The 17691-nt window shown below is 40.0% G+C and overlaps 1 protein-coding gene across 5 annotated transcripts in view; it reads left to right on the top strand.

The window, feature by feature from the left end:
• PTPRB (protein tyrosine phosphatase receptor type B) overlaps positions 1-17691 on the top strand; it is a 118383-nt gene that overhangs the window by 23199 nt on the left and 77493 nt on the right. For 3 of the 5 annotated variants that reach the window (XM_074325419.2, XM_019748966.3, XM_088800758.1), the window contains one exon: positions 9181-9460. In XM_074325419.2, the coding sequence (XP_074181520.2) occupies positions 9181-9460 (280 nt within the window). Of the gene's footprint in view, positions 1-8501; positions 8765-9180; positions 9461-17691 lie in introns of those variants that run through there. The other 2 variants (XM_019748967.3, XM_074325420.2) reach the window with 2 other exon arrangements.

The following is a 17691-nucleotide window of genomic DNA, read 5'->3' as shown; positions in this document are numbered from 1 at the left end:
GTTGAAACTCTACTTTTATACCAAGGTCTATGTGAGAAGAAGACAGAGAAAGATGCTGCCCTAAGGGAATTGCCCATATGCCCTGGGAAGGCAAATACCCTCTTTCCCCGAAAATAAGACCTAATCAGACAATCAGCTCTAATGCATCTTTTGGAACAAAAATTAATGTAAGACCCAGTCTTATTTTACTATAAGACCAGGTCTATAATATAATATAATATAATATAATATAATATAATATAATATAATATAATATAATACAAGACCTGGTTTTATATTAATTTTTGCTTCAAAAGACGCATTAGAGCTGATGGCCCAGCTAGTTCTTATTTTCAGGGAAACACGGTAGTGCACAAACATATAAATAATTAGATTATTACCAAGTGTCATTAGTGCTCTGAATTAAACAAATGAGTTGCGGAGATGAAGAATAATAAAATAACAATTTTTCCTTTTAGTATTGGCCCCAAAGGATGTGTTAAGCTGAGACCTAAACATTAAGAGGAAGAGAGCCAAGCTGAGACCCTGGGGAAGAGTGGTTCAGGATGAAATAGCAGGCACAAAGGCCCGGGAGCAGGAAAAAGTCAGTTCATGAGTGTGTCTCCAAAACCTAAACCAGAGCCTGGCACACAGTAGGTGTTCAGTCAGATTTGCTAAATAAATAAATGAATTTTTAGACCCAGGCCACTACAGCGGAGGAAGCAAGCAGGAGAGGTGTGAAGGGTGGGCAGAGGCCAGATCATGAAGGACCAGGTCATCAAGGTGAGGTGTTTGAATTAACCAATCACGTTACCAACCCATTCTGCCCTCCCTTCATCCTTTCAACCTTCCCCACACGGAGCTCAAACTGAAGTAGCAGTTCTCAAAGTGTAGTCTCTGATGACCAGCTATATCATTCGACATCTAAGTTCTTAATGTGACAAGAGCCATGCTTTCACATTATGAATTCATAATTAATGAATACGTAAATTTTTTAAATTATTAATTAATTGCTATGACAATTTATTTAAAAGGCAGCTGTTTGTTCACTCATATCTAATCAAAAGCAGCCCCACCCTTCCCATGCAGTCTGGGAAAAGTTTCGTAGTGGCAAAGAGAAAAGGTTGTCCCTTGAAGTTACTGAGTGACTGATCCCAAATTCCTGGAATGCAGTAACTTCTAAAGCAAATGCAGTGTCATTATGCAGGATAAATAGGTTCAAAAGAAGTTGAGGAATTCCAAACAAAGATGAGAACAAAGAAAAAAATGAATTGATTTATTTATACTTTGTACAGTAGTTTCAAATAAACTTGTAGAAAGATGATATCTGGCAGCCTTTCCCTGTCCCATACTGCCTTGAGTCCATTACAATTCTAATTTCTGATATTAATATAAGTGCTTTTAAAAGGAAAAATGTAATCAGTAAAAGCCAGAATTTAAACTTTCCCTCATTGTTTAATAATATGTTAATTCTTATGGATTATTTAGGACCCACTAATTATTTGGGCCCTTTGCTGTGAGTCTTAAGAGTCTCAAAAAAAAAAAAAAAAAAATTTCTGTGACTACTGGTCCCTTCCTTCATGTATGGCTACAGTGCTTCATATACACTGATATAAAAATACATAAAAGACAATACATGATTCCAAATGTATGTGTCTCTCTTTGATAGATCAAAAGTAAAATAATCATACTTAAAGAAATTACTCCTTCTTTTCCAAATCCCTATTCTTCCCAAGGGTATTATTAGCAGATCACTGTTATTAACAGAATTTGGAAGCATCTAAGCTACGTTGTTGTAAGGATATTTTGTTATTGCCTTATTTGATTAGTCCTACTCAAATTTTGCCATTTTGGTGCATTTTCCTGGACAAAAAGAAGGATTATAAGGAAGGATTGTTAGACAGTATGTTAAAAATAAAAAATAATTTTAAAATTAACTTACAGGGTACAGTAGGTTGTTGGCGTATAGTGTTTAAAATAAAGATATTTGGGGGGGCAGCTGGTTGGCTCAGTTGATTAGAGCATAGTGCTTATAACACCACCGTCACTGGTTCGATTCCCACATGGGCCAGTGAGCTGCGTCCTCCACAACTAGAATGAAAACAATGGCTTGACTTGGAGCTGTTGGGTCCTGGAAAACCACACTGTTCCCCAATATTCCCCAATAACAATTTAAAAAAATATATTTGGGGAAACCTGGAGGAGTTAGGATTTATTGAAGATTTCCTTGAAGAACAGAAAAGTGGTTAGCATATTTGGGTGTGAAGATTCCAAATCTAAGGGGCAGTTTTTTGTTTTGTTTTTTAATGGCATGGATAACCACTCTCACCATCTTTTATTTATTTATTTATTTTTTTCTGGGGATTATTGGGGAACAGTGTGTTTCTCCAGGGCCCATCAGCTCAAAGTCGTTGCCTTTCAATAAAGTTGTGGAGGGCGCAGCTCCGCTCCAAGTCCAGTTGCCGTTTTCAATCTTTAGTTGCAGGGGGCACAGCCCCACCGTCCCATTCAGGAATTGAACTGGTAACCTTGTTGTTGAGAGCCCACAATCTAACCATCTGAACCATCCGGCCACCCTAAAGGGCAATTTTTTATTAGCAAATTTTATAAACCTCAATTGAAAAGATGAAGGATAGGGAGCAGAAGTTAGGAAAGCGTGACATCTGTGATGGATGAGTTTAAAAGAGAGAAAAACAGGTGATTTAAATGTAATCTGTTACTAGGCAAACTGACACTCATACAGCACAGTTAAGTTTGCAAAGGTGCTTTAACATGTGTGATCTTATTCTTCCTAATAGCTCTGGGAAGTATTTAGAGTAGGTATTATCCAGTTTTACAGACAAGGAAACCACACTGTTTTCTGAAAATAGCAAGAAAAGAAAAAGGTAATGTTGAAATGAAATAAAGCTAGAGAGAGATCCAAGATGGGGGAGTATATAAACATTGTGCTTGTATCCTTCCCTGAACACATTAAAATTACAACTAAATTATAGAGAATCAACCTGGAGGACCATCTAAAGTCTAGCCAAACTGAAGTCCTACGACTAAAAATGTAAAGAAGAAGCCACATCTCTAAAGGAGTGGAGGCACAGAATGGGCCCCAAACCTCTGTGTGACAGCTGAGAATCAGGAGGAATATCTTAGCCACAGAGGTTCCCCCCAGAGGAACAAGGGACCCCAGTCCCCCACACCAGATTCCCTAGCCCAGAGTACTGGTACCGAGAAGAGAAGCCCCCACAACATCTAGCTGTGAAAAACAGTGGGGATTCTGACCATCTGGATAGGACAGAAGGCTGCAGGAAACCCAGATGTCCTCTTAAGTGGCCCATGCACAGACACTGGCTGGTAGGCAGACATCTTGGGCTCCAGCAGAAGATGGTGACTTGGGGGGCATCAGTGGCATACCGGGGCAGACTGAAGTGTGTGTCTTCACAGCGAGAACTGGAAGACAGTTGGCATTCTCCCTGTGTGGGGTCCTTCTCCCCTGTAGCCAGCAGGCAGGCACCATTTTTCCTGTGTTGAACCTGCCCCCACCACAGCCAAATCTGAAACTGATTGGCCTGATGAGCGCTGCTGCTCCACCCTGCTGACTCCCCCAATGCTGGAAGTACTTTCTCAATGAGCAGCCAGGCCCACCTGCATTGCACTCTTTCTTGGAAAACTAACAGAGTCTGATAGGTCCCCTGCTGAGCGGCAACTGTCCTTGGTGTGCTAGGAGACTTTTGCTAAGTAGCTCCAGACTCAGCACTGGCACCAAACAAGAATTTACATTAATCTGGTAACTACAATTCTTCCCACTCTAGTGACTCATTGAGACCCTGCTCCACCCAACTTGCATACCACACAAGGATCTATTAACAGTTGAACCTTAAAGGTGCTGGCAGGTGGCAGTGGGCCTTGAGGTGTCCAGGCTTTTTGCAGAGCTACCCCAGGCCAGGTACTGGTGGCAGATGTCCTCAGTTTGTAGCATGGCCTCTCCCATGCACCTCCAGGGTTAGCACAGGCAGCAAACAACTGTGAGTCACTTTGTTGCTACTACTGGGTAGTCCCCAAACAGTCACAGGCATCGGGTGACCTGGGACTTCACCAAAGCCCCTCCCAAGAGGCCCCAGAACCAACATACTTGGAGGTTGGCTTCAAACCACAGCAGAGCACCACCCAATTAGCCCCACAAGTGACACACACAAAGGGTGGTCTCAACAGGCACCAGAGCCTACTGGTGAAAAACCCACTCAGTGAGATAAGCCCCCCAGCACAGTAGGCAATAAGCTATGGACATGGCCAAACCCAACCAGCTTAAGGGTCAGTCTCACCCACTGACATCCAAATCATAATCAATGCTCAACTATAACAAGAGGGGACACATAACCCACACAAGGGACACACCTGGAGCACGCAGAACCGGTGACCAGGAAGACTGGGCCACTGGGTCCCAAAGGACACCTACTACATAAGGCCACCTGGCCAAGACTGGGAGACATAGCAAATCTACCTAATACATAGAAACAAACACAGAGAAGCAGCCAAAATGAGGGAACAAAGAAATGTGTTGCAAATGAAAGAACAGGAGAAAACTCCAGAAAAATAACTAAACAAAATGGAGGCAAGCATCCTACCAGAGACAGAGTTCAAAACAATATTTATAAGGAACAAATGTTATAAGAAACTTAGTGAGAACATCAACAAAGAGATTTCAAGCATAAAAAGGAAATAAAAACCATAAAAAAGAACCAGTCAAAAGTGGAGAATACAGTAACTGAAATGAAGAATGCACTAGAAGGCATCACCAGCAGACTAGATGAAGCAGAGGATCAAATCAGCAATTTGGAAGACAACGTAGCAGAAAAAACCCAAATGGAAAAGAAAAAAGAATCAAAAAAAAAAAAAAAAAGAGGAGAGTTTAAGAGAACTCTGGGACAACATCAAGCATAACAACATCACATCATATGGGGTACCAGAAGGAGAAGAGAGAAAGCAAAAGATTGAGAACCTATTTGAAGAAATAATAACTGAAAACTTTCCTAACCTGGTGAAGGAAATAGACATACAAGTCCAGGAAGTGCAGAGTCCCAAACAAGATGAACCCAAACAGGCCCACACCTAGTCACATTATATTTAAAATCGCAAAGGTTAAAGACAAGGAAAGAATCCTAAAAGCAGAAAGAGATAGGCAACTAGTAACTTATAAGGGAGCTCCCATAATATTGTCAGTTGATTTCTCAACAAACTTTGCAGGCCAGAAGGGATTGGCACGAAATATTCAATGTAATGAAAAGTAAGGACCCACAACCAAGGGTACTCTACCCAGAAAGGTTATCATTTAAAATTCAAGGACAGATAAAGAGCTTCCTAAACAAGAACAAACTAAAGGAGTTCATCACCACCAAGCCAGTATTACAAGGAATGTTAGAGGGACTTCTTTAAGATGGGGGGAAAAAAATCAAAATTATGAATAATAAAATGGCAATAGCTACATATCTGTCAACGATTACTTTCAATGTAAATGGATTAAATGCTCCAATCAAAAGACAAGCTGAGTGGATAAGAAAACAAAACCCTTACATATGCTGCCTACAAGAGACTCACTTCAGATTGAAAGACACACAGAGACAGAAAGTAAAGGGATGGAAAAAGATATTTCATGAAAATGGAAATAAATAAGCAGAAAAAACTGGGGTAGCACTACTTGTACCAGACAAAATAAACTAAAACAAAGACTATAGAAGAGCCTATGAAGGATCCAGTAATCCCACTTCTGGGTATTTATCTGAAGAAACCCACACCGCTACTTCAACGGGATGTGTGCACCATATGTTCATTGCAGCATTGTATACAATGGCTAAGATGTGGTACCAACCTGGGTGTCCATGAATGGATAAATGGATAAAGAAGAGGTGGTGCATACGTACAATGTAATATTGATCAGCCATGAAAGGGAATGGGTCCTTGCCATCTACTGTGTCATGGATGGACCTGGACAGTATTGTGCTGAATGGAGTATATCAGACGGAGAAAGACAGACACAATGTATTATAATTTCACTTATAGTGGAACCTAAGAACAAAATTAACAAACAAAACAGAAACAAATTGATAGATACAGGGAATATTTTGATAGTTGCCAGATGGGAGGGGGTTGAAGGTATGGGTGAGAAAAGGGGAAGGGATTAGGAAGTACAAATTGGTAGTTACAAATTAGTCATGGGGATGTAAAGTAAAGCATAGGGAATATACTTAATGATATGGTGATAACTATGTATAGTGCCAGGTGGGTACTAGACTAGTCAGGGGCATCACTTGTTAAATTATATAAATGTCTAACCGTTATGCTGTACACCTGAAATTCATATAAAATAATATTGAATGTCAATTGTAATTGAATAATTTAAAAGCGGGGGGGGGGGAAGTGAAGGGGAATAAGAAGTCCAAATTTCCAGCTATAAAACAAATAAGTCATGGGGATGTAATGTACAGCATAGGGAATATAGTCAATAATATTGTGATAGCGTGGTATGGTGTCAGATGGTTGCTGGACTTATCATGGTGATCACTTTTTTAGGTATATTAATGTTGAATAACTGTGGTGTAGCCTTGAAAGTAATATAATATTGTATGTTAGCTATGTCTTTAATAGAAATCTTTAAAAAAAATAAAAACAATGTGGTAGATCTATGTGTGCTGAATATAAAAAAATTTCTAAGGCATGGGGAAAAGCTTGTTATAGAGAATACAGTATATCTCAATGTATGCAAAATATAAACTATGTATGTGTACCTATGTTATATAAATATATTAAAGTAAAGGAAAATGTCTGGAAGGATCCATTAAAAAAAAAAAAAGAAAGCTAAAAAAAAAGATCCCCCATAAAGGCTGAAGACAACCTGTCGGCTTGCAGTATCTAAGGGAGGGGGGAGGAGGCCCTCTCTGAACGTGCTGAAAAACATGCCAGGCTGTGCAAAGCCATTGAACTTGGGGAGGAGGGAAGGGATACAGAGGGCAAAAACTCCTTTTTAAGACAAGTGACTCATGCGGAGAAATAGGAAAGATTCAGATTTCTAATACACACATGTCTTAGGTTTGACCTCTTTTGAGTGTTCGCTAACTTGAAAAGGAGATTTGAGATCTCTGGTCTGGCCATAGCTTGAAAGCCTATAGAATCTCTGAAAGGGTAAAAACTTCATTTTCTTACACTGAACATTTTTTTTAAATATGCTTCCTACAAGAATTGAAACCATCTTCACTTTATCCCTATCTTCTTTTCTTCCAAGTAGATACAGTAGATATACTAGACAGTAATGTAGCTTTATGTATAATCTACTTGAAAAAGAAGGGAATATGTCATCTTTCTCTGATTTAGCTCCAGAGTATTCTGATTTGAAAATTAAAACGTGGAATATCACCTCTGTTGGCAGTTGTCAGGGGTGGTACCCCAAAAGCAATGCAATATTGTAAAAATTATGCAATATTTTGCTATTATCACCTGTATACAATTAAACACTTTTGCTCTTCAGTTATTGGGAACTCTTTTAAAATCCATTTTCAGATACATGATCATTCAGGTACTGAGGCAGTTGCTAAAAAAACACATGAAGTTAGTGCTGAAAACTGAGTAAATTCCAGTTTTTTTGTAATAGGTAGGGGAACTGAACCATCAATAGTATTTTCCATAAGTGAGAATGTATATTGCTTTCTTATATTGCTTGGATATTTGTGGATGAAATGGTTTTAACTACTGCATGGTCAGTCACGAAAATGCTTTGCTTGTGCGTTGAACAATTGGTGGTGATTATATTTGTTCGTGGTTAGCGCAATTTGCATAATATTTAGGGAGGACACAAGAGAAAGGAGAAAGTGAATGGCAGAAAAAAATAAGGGTCAAGTTGACAATGGACAAGATCCTTTTGGGGTCTTTTTCTCTGGCTGGTGTCAAGAGGATGCGCATTGGGACAAACGAACGCTTCGAGGTGAGAAGGGCAAAAGCACTCTAATAAAAGGCTTCAGGAAAGAGTGTAGGCGACCTAGGGAAATCTGCTATGGTTAAGTTTCATCCTGGGAAAAGAGGCCCTGGAGAAAGCAGATGAGGAAGATAGGAAGGAAGATAGGGAGGGGGAGGCATTGGGTGTGGAGGGAGGAAGGGGCGAGGGTGGGGGCTGGAAAGTGAGAGGGAGCGAGTACTGAGTGCGGCTAAGGCGGCAGGGTTGAGGACCACAGAGTGGGGAAAAGTGAAAGTAGGGGCGGGGAGGGGGGAGGAGGAGGCAGGTCTCCGCAGACCTGGACGGAACCCCTGGCCCGGGAGACCGCGGCTCGGGGGCCGCGGCGGGGGTAGCTTGGCCCGCCTCGGGTCCCCTTAGCAGCCTCAGGCGTTGGCTCCTCGGGACTCCCTCCCTAGCAGGCGCATTGTTCCTTTGCCGGGAGACGAGGAAATTGCCTTTTGATTGCGGAAGTCCGCGGACGGGGCGCGGGGCGAGGCAGCGCGGGTCAGAATGGCACCGTGGGAAGGGCGGCGCGCTGCCTGTCCCCGCCGCCTCTCGCGTCCGCAGCCCGCCCAGGGCGGCAGCAGCAGAAGTAGCAGCGGAGGCCGCAGTGGCCCTTGCGCGTCTCCAGCAGGGAGGGAAGCGCTCTGCGCCCGCAGGGCGCGCTGAGCGCGCGCAACAAGTGGCTCCCCACGCGGCCGTCGAGGCCACCCCCATCCCAGCCCCTCGGCGGAGTCTGGGTGGGAAGCACTGAGCGCGATGCTGAGCCATGGAGCCGGGTTGGCCTTGTGGACCGCACTGAGCCTGCTGCAGGTGAGTGGCCGTAGGCAGAAGTCGCGCGTGGGCTGACGCGCTCGCTCCTCGCTGAAAACCAAATTCCCACTCAAATATCTGGTCTCTTGGGTTGTGTTTTGGAGAGGGAGGTGGCATAATTTCTTCCTCTCTGTTGGGAGAAAAGATCCTCTTCTGAGCCCCCAGCCAGACTGACAATTCGTCCTACTGTCCAAGGCAAAAAGCCACCTTCTTTCTCCAGCTGCTCCGGGGAAAGAGCCGCTAGGGAGAAGGTTGCGCCCATCTCCCCCAGGACCCATTTTTCTGGCTAGAGTGCAAAGGGATGGGCTGAGGCTGGGGGCGAGGGGTGAGTGAGGACGTCTCAGGGGTTTGCTGTGGACATGTCCCTGCGCAGTCCAGACTGCGGGCTTCAGCTGTTGTCTCTGGTTTGTTTGCAGATTGGACTGGGGGAGCCAGTGAGATGTAACTTCACCGTGACGGAGTCCAGGGTCTTCAGCCGGTCTGCATCTCTCCAATGGAGAACTTTCGGGCCTCCCTGTAACTTTAGCCTCATCTATAGCAGTGACACAGACACATCAAGGTTCGCGAGGTGCCACCCTATGCAGATAGACAACACCACCTATGAATGTAAACCCAAGGATTTACAAGCGGGAACCATCTATAACTTCAGGATTGTGTCTCTGGATGGAGAAGAGAGAGATGTGGTCTTGCAAACAGGTAAAGTGTGCCAGGTGCTGTTGGATGGCCAGGCTACTTGGGGGGCTGAGCCCTGCCTTATCAAGCTGGTGTTTCATTTGAGTTCCAGGCATACAAATAAAGGTGAAAATATCTGTAAAGATAAATATCCTCAGATTTGGCCAGAAGTAGCTTGGTTGACATTCAGAGATTTCCTTAGTGCTGAAAACAGCAGACTAGCCACTGGAAGAGGGAGTGCAGCAAAGACACAGTGTGGGCTGTGAGGGAATTTGTTAAAGTGATGTGGTTTGAGCTTCCATCACATTAAATTGTCAAGCCCTGGAATAATTTTAAGTAAATGTTTTTAGAATAAATAATGGAAGTGCAATGATTAGGGATATGCCTTTCCTCAACTTAGTTTTATTTTTGGAACCAGGACATAAAATCTTCAGGAGTAGAATAGAGCCATTCATAGGAGAAAATTAGAAAAGTCCCTTGAAATGAGGGTATGAAAATGATTTTGTATCACGTGAGTAACTAAAACAGGGTAGTATCAGAGAATGTCCTTTGGTTACTCTGCACCTCAAGTCAATTATTTTCTTTACACTTTTGGTAAACCCTTCAAAGTTGGTCTTTCCTGCCTAAGTTTTCTTATCTGTAAGATGAGAGTGTTAGACTTGGTCTTTCAAGTTCAAGTTCTTACCAAATGCCAACCATTTAGGTAAGGACTGTCCTGCACATTACCTGTGAATCCCCAGGCCACCCTCAGATGTGCTGTAAATTCTCTAACAACTTTGATGCTTTATAGCTTCATTAGTCTTCCTTTTAACACTATATTTGTTGCAATAGTAAAGCCTTACTTACATCTAGGAAGTCAAATTTAACTGAAAAACTCCGTAAGTCATATATGTAGAAATGTGTTGTCCTTACTATTCTTTCACCTTCAACCTGAACAAAGAGGAGTGAGAACTTTCTGTTCTCAGGGTCAGGAAATGTAATTAGGTTCATGTAATAAGTTAATCAAATATTAATTCTATTATTTTTTCAAAGAAAAAAATTAAGAATGCCCCAGTTACATGACTTGACTTAACTTCAAATGAAACTTTTAGATAGTTTCTAAGGTTTGCAGGAACTTAAATTGAAGAGACACCACTTGTTAAGAATTTGGTTGTGTTTCTGTGTATGTAATCCAAGCAACTGAAATCAACTACAACTAAAATCACACATTTTACAGAAGTTTAAGAGACTGGGTGTTTAGTCATAAAAGTGTTGGCTTCTTGGTATGTGAGGATAGTTTTGTGAACACTCAGATTGCTAATACTGTGAAATTTATGACATGGAACTTCCAGCTGTGTTCATTACTTATGATAACGTGTCTGTGTTGAATAGAGCAGAATGACTTTTAAAAATTGGTGAGCCTTCAGTAGCTTATGGGAGAAAAAATGAAGACATTCAGAAACCAGAAAACAGTCATTTAACCCAGAAGTGTTACTTTTTGGGAAAAAAAAAAGTTGATGGAAAAGGACTCAGTGTGGGTGTTACTAGTCAGAATGCGCTTTGAGTTTAATTTTGCATGTAGGTGTTTCAAGGACAGAGACATTTGTGAAATGTAAGAAATATTTGCATTTTATTGACTATGTTGAGTTTAAAAAGACTTCATCAGCATTCACAATGTGTTTATTCAGGTCTCATCATTTTTCTTAACGAGTTACTCTTCACAGTACCACACATGTACTCTTCACCACACATGTTATGAGATCCGTGCTAAATGTGAAGAATGAAACTTGCAGGTGATGTTTGTAGAATGATATTTTTTTCACATTTGTTTATGTGATGGTATAACCTTTCTTGGGATTCTCTACATTTTAAAATAATTTTAATGAAACATTTTTTTAAACTTAAGATTTGAAAAAAATGTTTCAGGCAGGATTTCTTTTTTTCGGCTGGTTGTTATTTGTTTTTTGTCTTCAGTGCCTTCTATATTTTAAGGAAATGTGTGAATTTTTCATTTATTTAAGAGAAAGTACTAGTATTCCTCTATATTAATTGCTAAACTACAGAGATGAGCTCCACAAATTATATTTTATGGTATTAAAGCAGGACCAACTGGTAGGCAATATTAACTCTGAGAAATAACTTCAAGCAGAAAAAGTCATTCAAAGCGTGTTGTGTTTCCTATAGAATAAAACAGGGTGAGAGCAAGACACAATTTGGATAGAGATACAGCAGTTGCTTGGATTATCTCTGTATCATAACAAGTGTGATTTGTCTCATTGCTTTTCCTGATAAATTTTCTAAAATAGCTAATTATTTTGCTGTCATGTAGATATGACCTTAAAGATCAAAATTTTAACTAAATAGGGACTATTGTACCAACAAGTTTTCACTCCAGATTTTAAATCAGAATAAAAAAGTGCATGTGGATTCAAATTCAGCTCAGCAAACGTTTATCAAGCATGGATTCTGCAGGGAATTATGCCAGGTAGTGAGTGACTGGTGATCTTATAATGATGACAAACAGTACATGGTCCCTGCCACTACAGTCCTATGCAGAGGTGAGAGAAGATGAAAGAGGCAACAGAGCTTTGCTACACCTTTCCTGGATGAAATTGCCCTGCCTTATGTATGCCATACTTTCATAACCATAGAGAAGACATTGGGTAGTTCCCAGGTTTCTTTGGCCACTAAGTGGTCTATGCAACAACCATAATGAAGTGAAAGCCAAATTATTTATTAATAGTTGTGAATTCATGAAAAAGCAGATAGGAAGATAGCAGATATTGAAGACCTCTGCACTCTTATAACACTGCGTCCTCAGTCTAGAGCAGAAGCTGCATCTGGTAGCACCTGGGGGTGTCTAGGTATTTAAATAATAGAGTGTTTTATTTGACTCGAGCAGTGTTTGTGAAAAATTAGGTTATTTCACCAGCATTAAAAATGGAAAATTCACCTTAAAAACTAGATCATGGATTCTCTTAAAGCACTGGAAGATTCAGCAAAACTGGGCCACTGTGCCTAGAATTCTCTAGAGCAAAGTTGTGGTTTCTCTCCTTTTAGATACCAATTCACTCGAATTTGCCCCCCAGCACCACCCCTCACCCCAGACCACTTCATTCATTTCCTTACCTGGATGCATCCTAAGGACATTTGAGTTAGTTTAAATGAAACTGTTGAGTTTTCATTTAGAACTTTTGGGGGGCTTTTATCTTCCCATCAATTAGAAGTTGTTTTTCAGTACCTAAAATGGCATCTAGCACATGATACATGTTCAATAAATATTTATTAAATGGGTAGATAGATAGATGGATGAATGAATGGGTGGATCTGTGGATGTAGATAGATAGATAGATAGATAGATAGATAGATAGATAGATAGATAGATGATAGATAGATGATAGATAGACAAAAAAGTAAATATGAATGAATATGAATGAAATGAATATTTTAGTGGGAGAATGTGCATATGCAAAAAATTTGCACATATTCTCCTTGAGTTATGAGTAAGTTATGGAGCCCAGGGAAGTAGTCTGGTGGCAGAGAACTTTATAAGAAAAATATCTTAGTGGCATTTGCTTTCTTGTTAGTCAGTTTCAGCTATTTATTAATCAGAAAAAGAAACAGCACTTTTAATATGGTTAATTCTTTTGTCTTTAATGAAAAACATTTTTGGAGCTGTATTTACCAAGTCACCACATTAGTTATTATTTCCACCTCAGTCTGTTGTTTAATGTTCTAGTTTCCAAGGGCCTCCATAACAGAATATCACAGACTAAGTGGCTTAAACAACAGAAATTTATTCTCTCACAATTCTGGAGGTTAGAAGTACCAGATCAAGGTGTCAGCAGGTACCTTCTGAGGCTTTTCTGATTCGCTTACAGATGGTTGCCTTCTTGCTATGTCCTCACATGGCTGTCCCTCTATGTTGTGTATGTCTTAATCTCTTCTTATGAGGACACCAGTCATAGCGGATTAGAGCCCCCAACAACGATGCCATTTTAACTTTATTACTTCTTTAAAGTCCTAATCTCCCAATGCATTCACATTCTGAAATATTGGGGGTTAGAGCTTCAACATATGAACTGTAGAAGGACACAATTCAGCCCAATATACTTACATAGCTTTAAGCATAGGCCATTATTTTTCAATAATGTCTGTAAGCTGCTTGCATCAAAATCTCTTACAGAGCTTGTTATGAAAGTATATTCTTGGCTTCTACCACATATGTAATGAATTTAGAAAGAGTTGAGCCTAGGGTATCTGATTTTAAACAAATATCAAAGTGAATCAGTGCATACTGAAGTTCAAGAGCTATTGACATAGTTTTTCTAGTTTTCATTGGCATTAAGATTTTGGTACCTTTCTCTTTATGCATGATTAAATCTATATAAATAAAATAAATATTATACTGACCTTATATTGTTTAATTTTATTCTCTTTGGAGGGAGTACTGTGAAAGCACAGGCTGCATAGTGGTTCAGAGTTGAATTCTGAAAGCTGCTAAGCTGCTGCCTCCATCACTTACAAGTCAAGTTGCATTGGGCAAGTTACTAACCTCTCCAAGCCCGCTGCCTAATCTACAAAATGGAGATGGTAATAAAAAATATTGCCTACTTCAGAGAGTCTTTTTGAAATTTTCAGTGGTTCATATATAAATTCTAGAATAGTTTTTGTCACATACTAAGTGTATAGTAAATTTACTATCGTTACTTTCAGGTTGGAGATGAGATTGATATTCATGAGAATTAACAGATCACAAATCCACACAGCTACTATAGGATAGACGCAGAACTTAAACTCTGGTTTATTGGCTCCAGCAGAAAAGATATTTTCTTTTCTTAATTGGGGAATATTGGGGAACAGTATGTTTTTCCAGGACCCATCAGCTCCATGTCAAGTCGTCATTTTTCAATCTAGTTATGGGGGGGCGCAGCTCAGCTCCAAGTCAAGTCATTGTTTTCAGTCTACTTGTCGGGGGCACAGCTCAGCTCCAGGTCAAGTCGTTGTCTTGAATCTAGTTGTGGAGGACGTGGCTCATTGACCCATGTGGGACTTGAACTGGCAACCTTGGTGTTATAAGCACCACGCTCTAACCACTGAGCCAAACGGCCGCCCACCAGCAGTTCAGCTCCAAGCTCAATCCATTGCTTCTCACTGGGCCATGTGGGAATCAAACCGGTGACCTTGGTGTTATGTGCACCGCGCTCTAACCACTGAGCCAATCGGCCACCCAACATAACTTTTAAATTGGTATTCTTTCAAATTACCATATGATTATTTGTTATTACTTTTCAAATCAACTTTTTAAGGAGGCAAAAATAGATTACAAAAATTTTAAATTTATATATACATAACCTAGACAAGGGTGGAATAATGATTAAATGTTTCAGTGCAAAGAAATTATAAGCAGCTCTTGATTTTTAATTGTATTGAACTCTTGGTGATGGACTTCAGTGTTTAGCAATCAACCATTCGCAGTCTGTTTCAGGAGCTCAAGCTGAGCTATGAATGAATCAACCTAGTGCTTTACACTTGATCTTCTTTTGTGTGCTTAAGTAGCTTCTTCTATCAGTCTGACTTTTCTCGGTGTGCATGGCATTGTACAGGTTAGCCGCAAAGAAATAAAATCTATTTTGTCCAGACAGAATGAGAGGAGGATAAAGAACAGTTGTTTCGCCTTCCATTCCCAGACACCAATTCAATGGCCAATTTGATGGAATCCCCCTGGGGGATAAAGAATAATTCTGACACCTTTCTGACCTTGTCGGAGAAATCAAACCTGTTCTATATGTGTGAATATATATAAATGAAGATGACTTTATGCCTCTAAACATATAATATGTAACTAAAATTAACATGGTAGGTGTTGGTTACATGCTGTTGAGTCAACTCTGATTCCTGGCGACCGTATGAACGAGTGATGTCCACACTGCCCTGTCCTCAGCAGCCCTGCTCAGCTCCTATAGACTCATGGCCTATGGCTTCTTTTATGTAGTCAATCCATCTCTCATTTGTTCTTCCTCTTTTCCTGTTGCACATAGATCTCCAGAGATTTTTGTTTTCAGGTTTGTTTTTCTTTCTTTCATATAGAAAAACACAAACAAATAAAAAAGTAAACAGAATAGAATAATGAATTACCATGTACTCATCATCAATCTTCAGCAGTTACTGATTGATAGCCAGTCTTGTTTCATGTATATCTCCACCCTTTCCCCCACCGCATACCATTCTGATGCAATCCAAGTCATTTCATTTCATTTATAAATATTTCAGTATGCATTTCGGGAAGATAAGGATTTTTTAACACAACCACCATATCATTATTGTACCTAACATTAACAATAATTCCTTAATTTCTAGAGTTCCAGGTTTGAAAGCACACATCAAGTGACAGCTCATGAATTCCTACCTGAGAGAGGCAATCTGATTGGAAGAGGAGGCCAGGGACTTCTCTTTACGTTGCATTTATGTAGCACTTAGATAATATTGAGAAAGCCTCAATTGTTAATATCCAAGAATTAGAGTGGAGCTGCTGAAGGATGATATCACAGGGTTGAGGGCGTTAAAGTCTCCACCAGTTGTCAGGGTACGCTCATGCTGACACGCTTCTCTAATATTCACTGGAAGTGAGCTTTGGCTAAAATTGCTCTCTCACTCTGCAGAGCCCTTTCTTCTCTCTGATTTCTAAGTCCTACTTGACCTTACAAACTTGCTCAAGTTCATTTCCTTCAAGAAGCCCACTTCTGAGACCTTTGTCCTTGGACATCATTCTCTGTTTGCACAGTTAGCGTTAATGCTGACCGGTGTTACCCTTAACAGCAGCAGCATTCATAACAACTGCCGTTTACTGAGAGCCCACCACGTGCCAGGGCTGCACTTAACACCTTACCTCCATTACCCCTTAACACTTTCAACTCTGTAAAATAGGAATTGTTAGTCCCATTTTACAGATAAGAAACTGAGCATCACCAAAGTTAAGCAGCTTGCCTAAAGTCACCCTCCTAAGCCACAGTGTTGGGATTTGAACCCAGGTCTAGTCTGGCCTCAAAGTCAGCCTCCCTGATAATGCGCCTTTCATTTACCTTTTTCACATAGGTCTTAACTGCCTGAATAGACTGTAAACTCTAATAGGGCAGGCCATCTGTTAATACAACTTACATACCTAAGGCCAAATATGATGAGCCGCAAAACAATGTAGCGTCCTGCAGGGCTGTTAATGATGATGCAACTAATTGTCAAAACTGCTTTCATTTCCCTTTCAAGGTTGTTCAAACTTTGAAAGTTCCTTCATACCTGAACTTCATGTCTAGTGCAGAAAGGTGATAAATCAAATGCATGTTAATTAATCTAATGTATTAGCATAACATAGTATATCGACCTAAAATAAGTCAGTCAGAAAGCTGACTAGTATAGTCAAACAAGAACAATCACAGAGTAAAAGAGATGTATTTAACTGGAGATTGTGAGCAATTGCTTTTTCATCTTATTCATCTGTGGGGCAAAAGTCACAAACCATCCCTTGATGCAGGGTTTTGAAACTGCAAAAGCATATTGTAAAGTATCAGATCTTGCATAGATATACTGTGGTGCTATTACGACTTCAAGAAAAGTGGCACTACTCCATGAATTGCCTGCACTCTTGTTATAAGGTTGGATTTATTTCTAAAATAAATACTATCATTTTGAATTCTAAACACTCTGGAAATTCTTGTATCCAGATAATAATGTTTTAATAGCCATACAAAAGAGTGTTTAAAGAAAATATTGCTTGCATTATATATATGAGTTTTTCCCTCTTCCTAAGTCACTAAAGAAAAGGAAAAAAGGAAGAATTCATTTTGGTTAGGGAATTTAGCTGAACTTCATCTTTTCCGCTGAGAACAGAAAAATTGGGTTACTATCAAACCAACTTATGAAATTCAGGGGCTTCCTGATACAGGTAGATTTCATTGAAATATAGCAGATGAATATGGCAGAACTTTGTATTTGGCTTTCCACATAGCAGGTCTGTCTTGAACTAAGAAGTACAAAGATGTCTTCAATTTATGGCTAATGATAAATTTTGTTACATTGATTGAGAGTAAATTATTGATTTATGGTTTTTAACAGTTCTCATAGTTTATAATACTTCACCGGTTACTGTGTGTATGAGAGTGATGGATGGAAAAGGCACCCATATGTGCATTGATACTTCTAGCCATCAGCACAAATTACATAAATCAAGTAGGATTTTCTAATTACATGTGAACTGTCATATCACCAGAAGATTTACAAAC

This window comes from Rhinolophus sinicus, chromosome 1 (genome assembly GCF_057876585.1).
Source record: "Rhinolophus sinicus isolate RSI-liver-muscle chromosome 1, RSI-T2T, whole genome shotgun sequence".
Lineage (NCBI taxonomy): Eukaryota > Metazoa > Chordata > Mammalia > Chiroptera > Rhinolophidae > Rhinolophus > Rhinolophus sinicus.
This window is presented reverse-complemented; position numbering and strand designations above follow the sequence as displayed.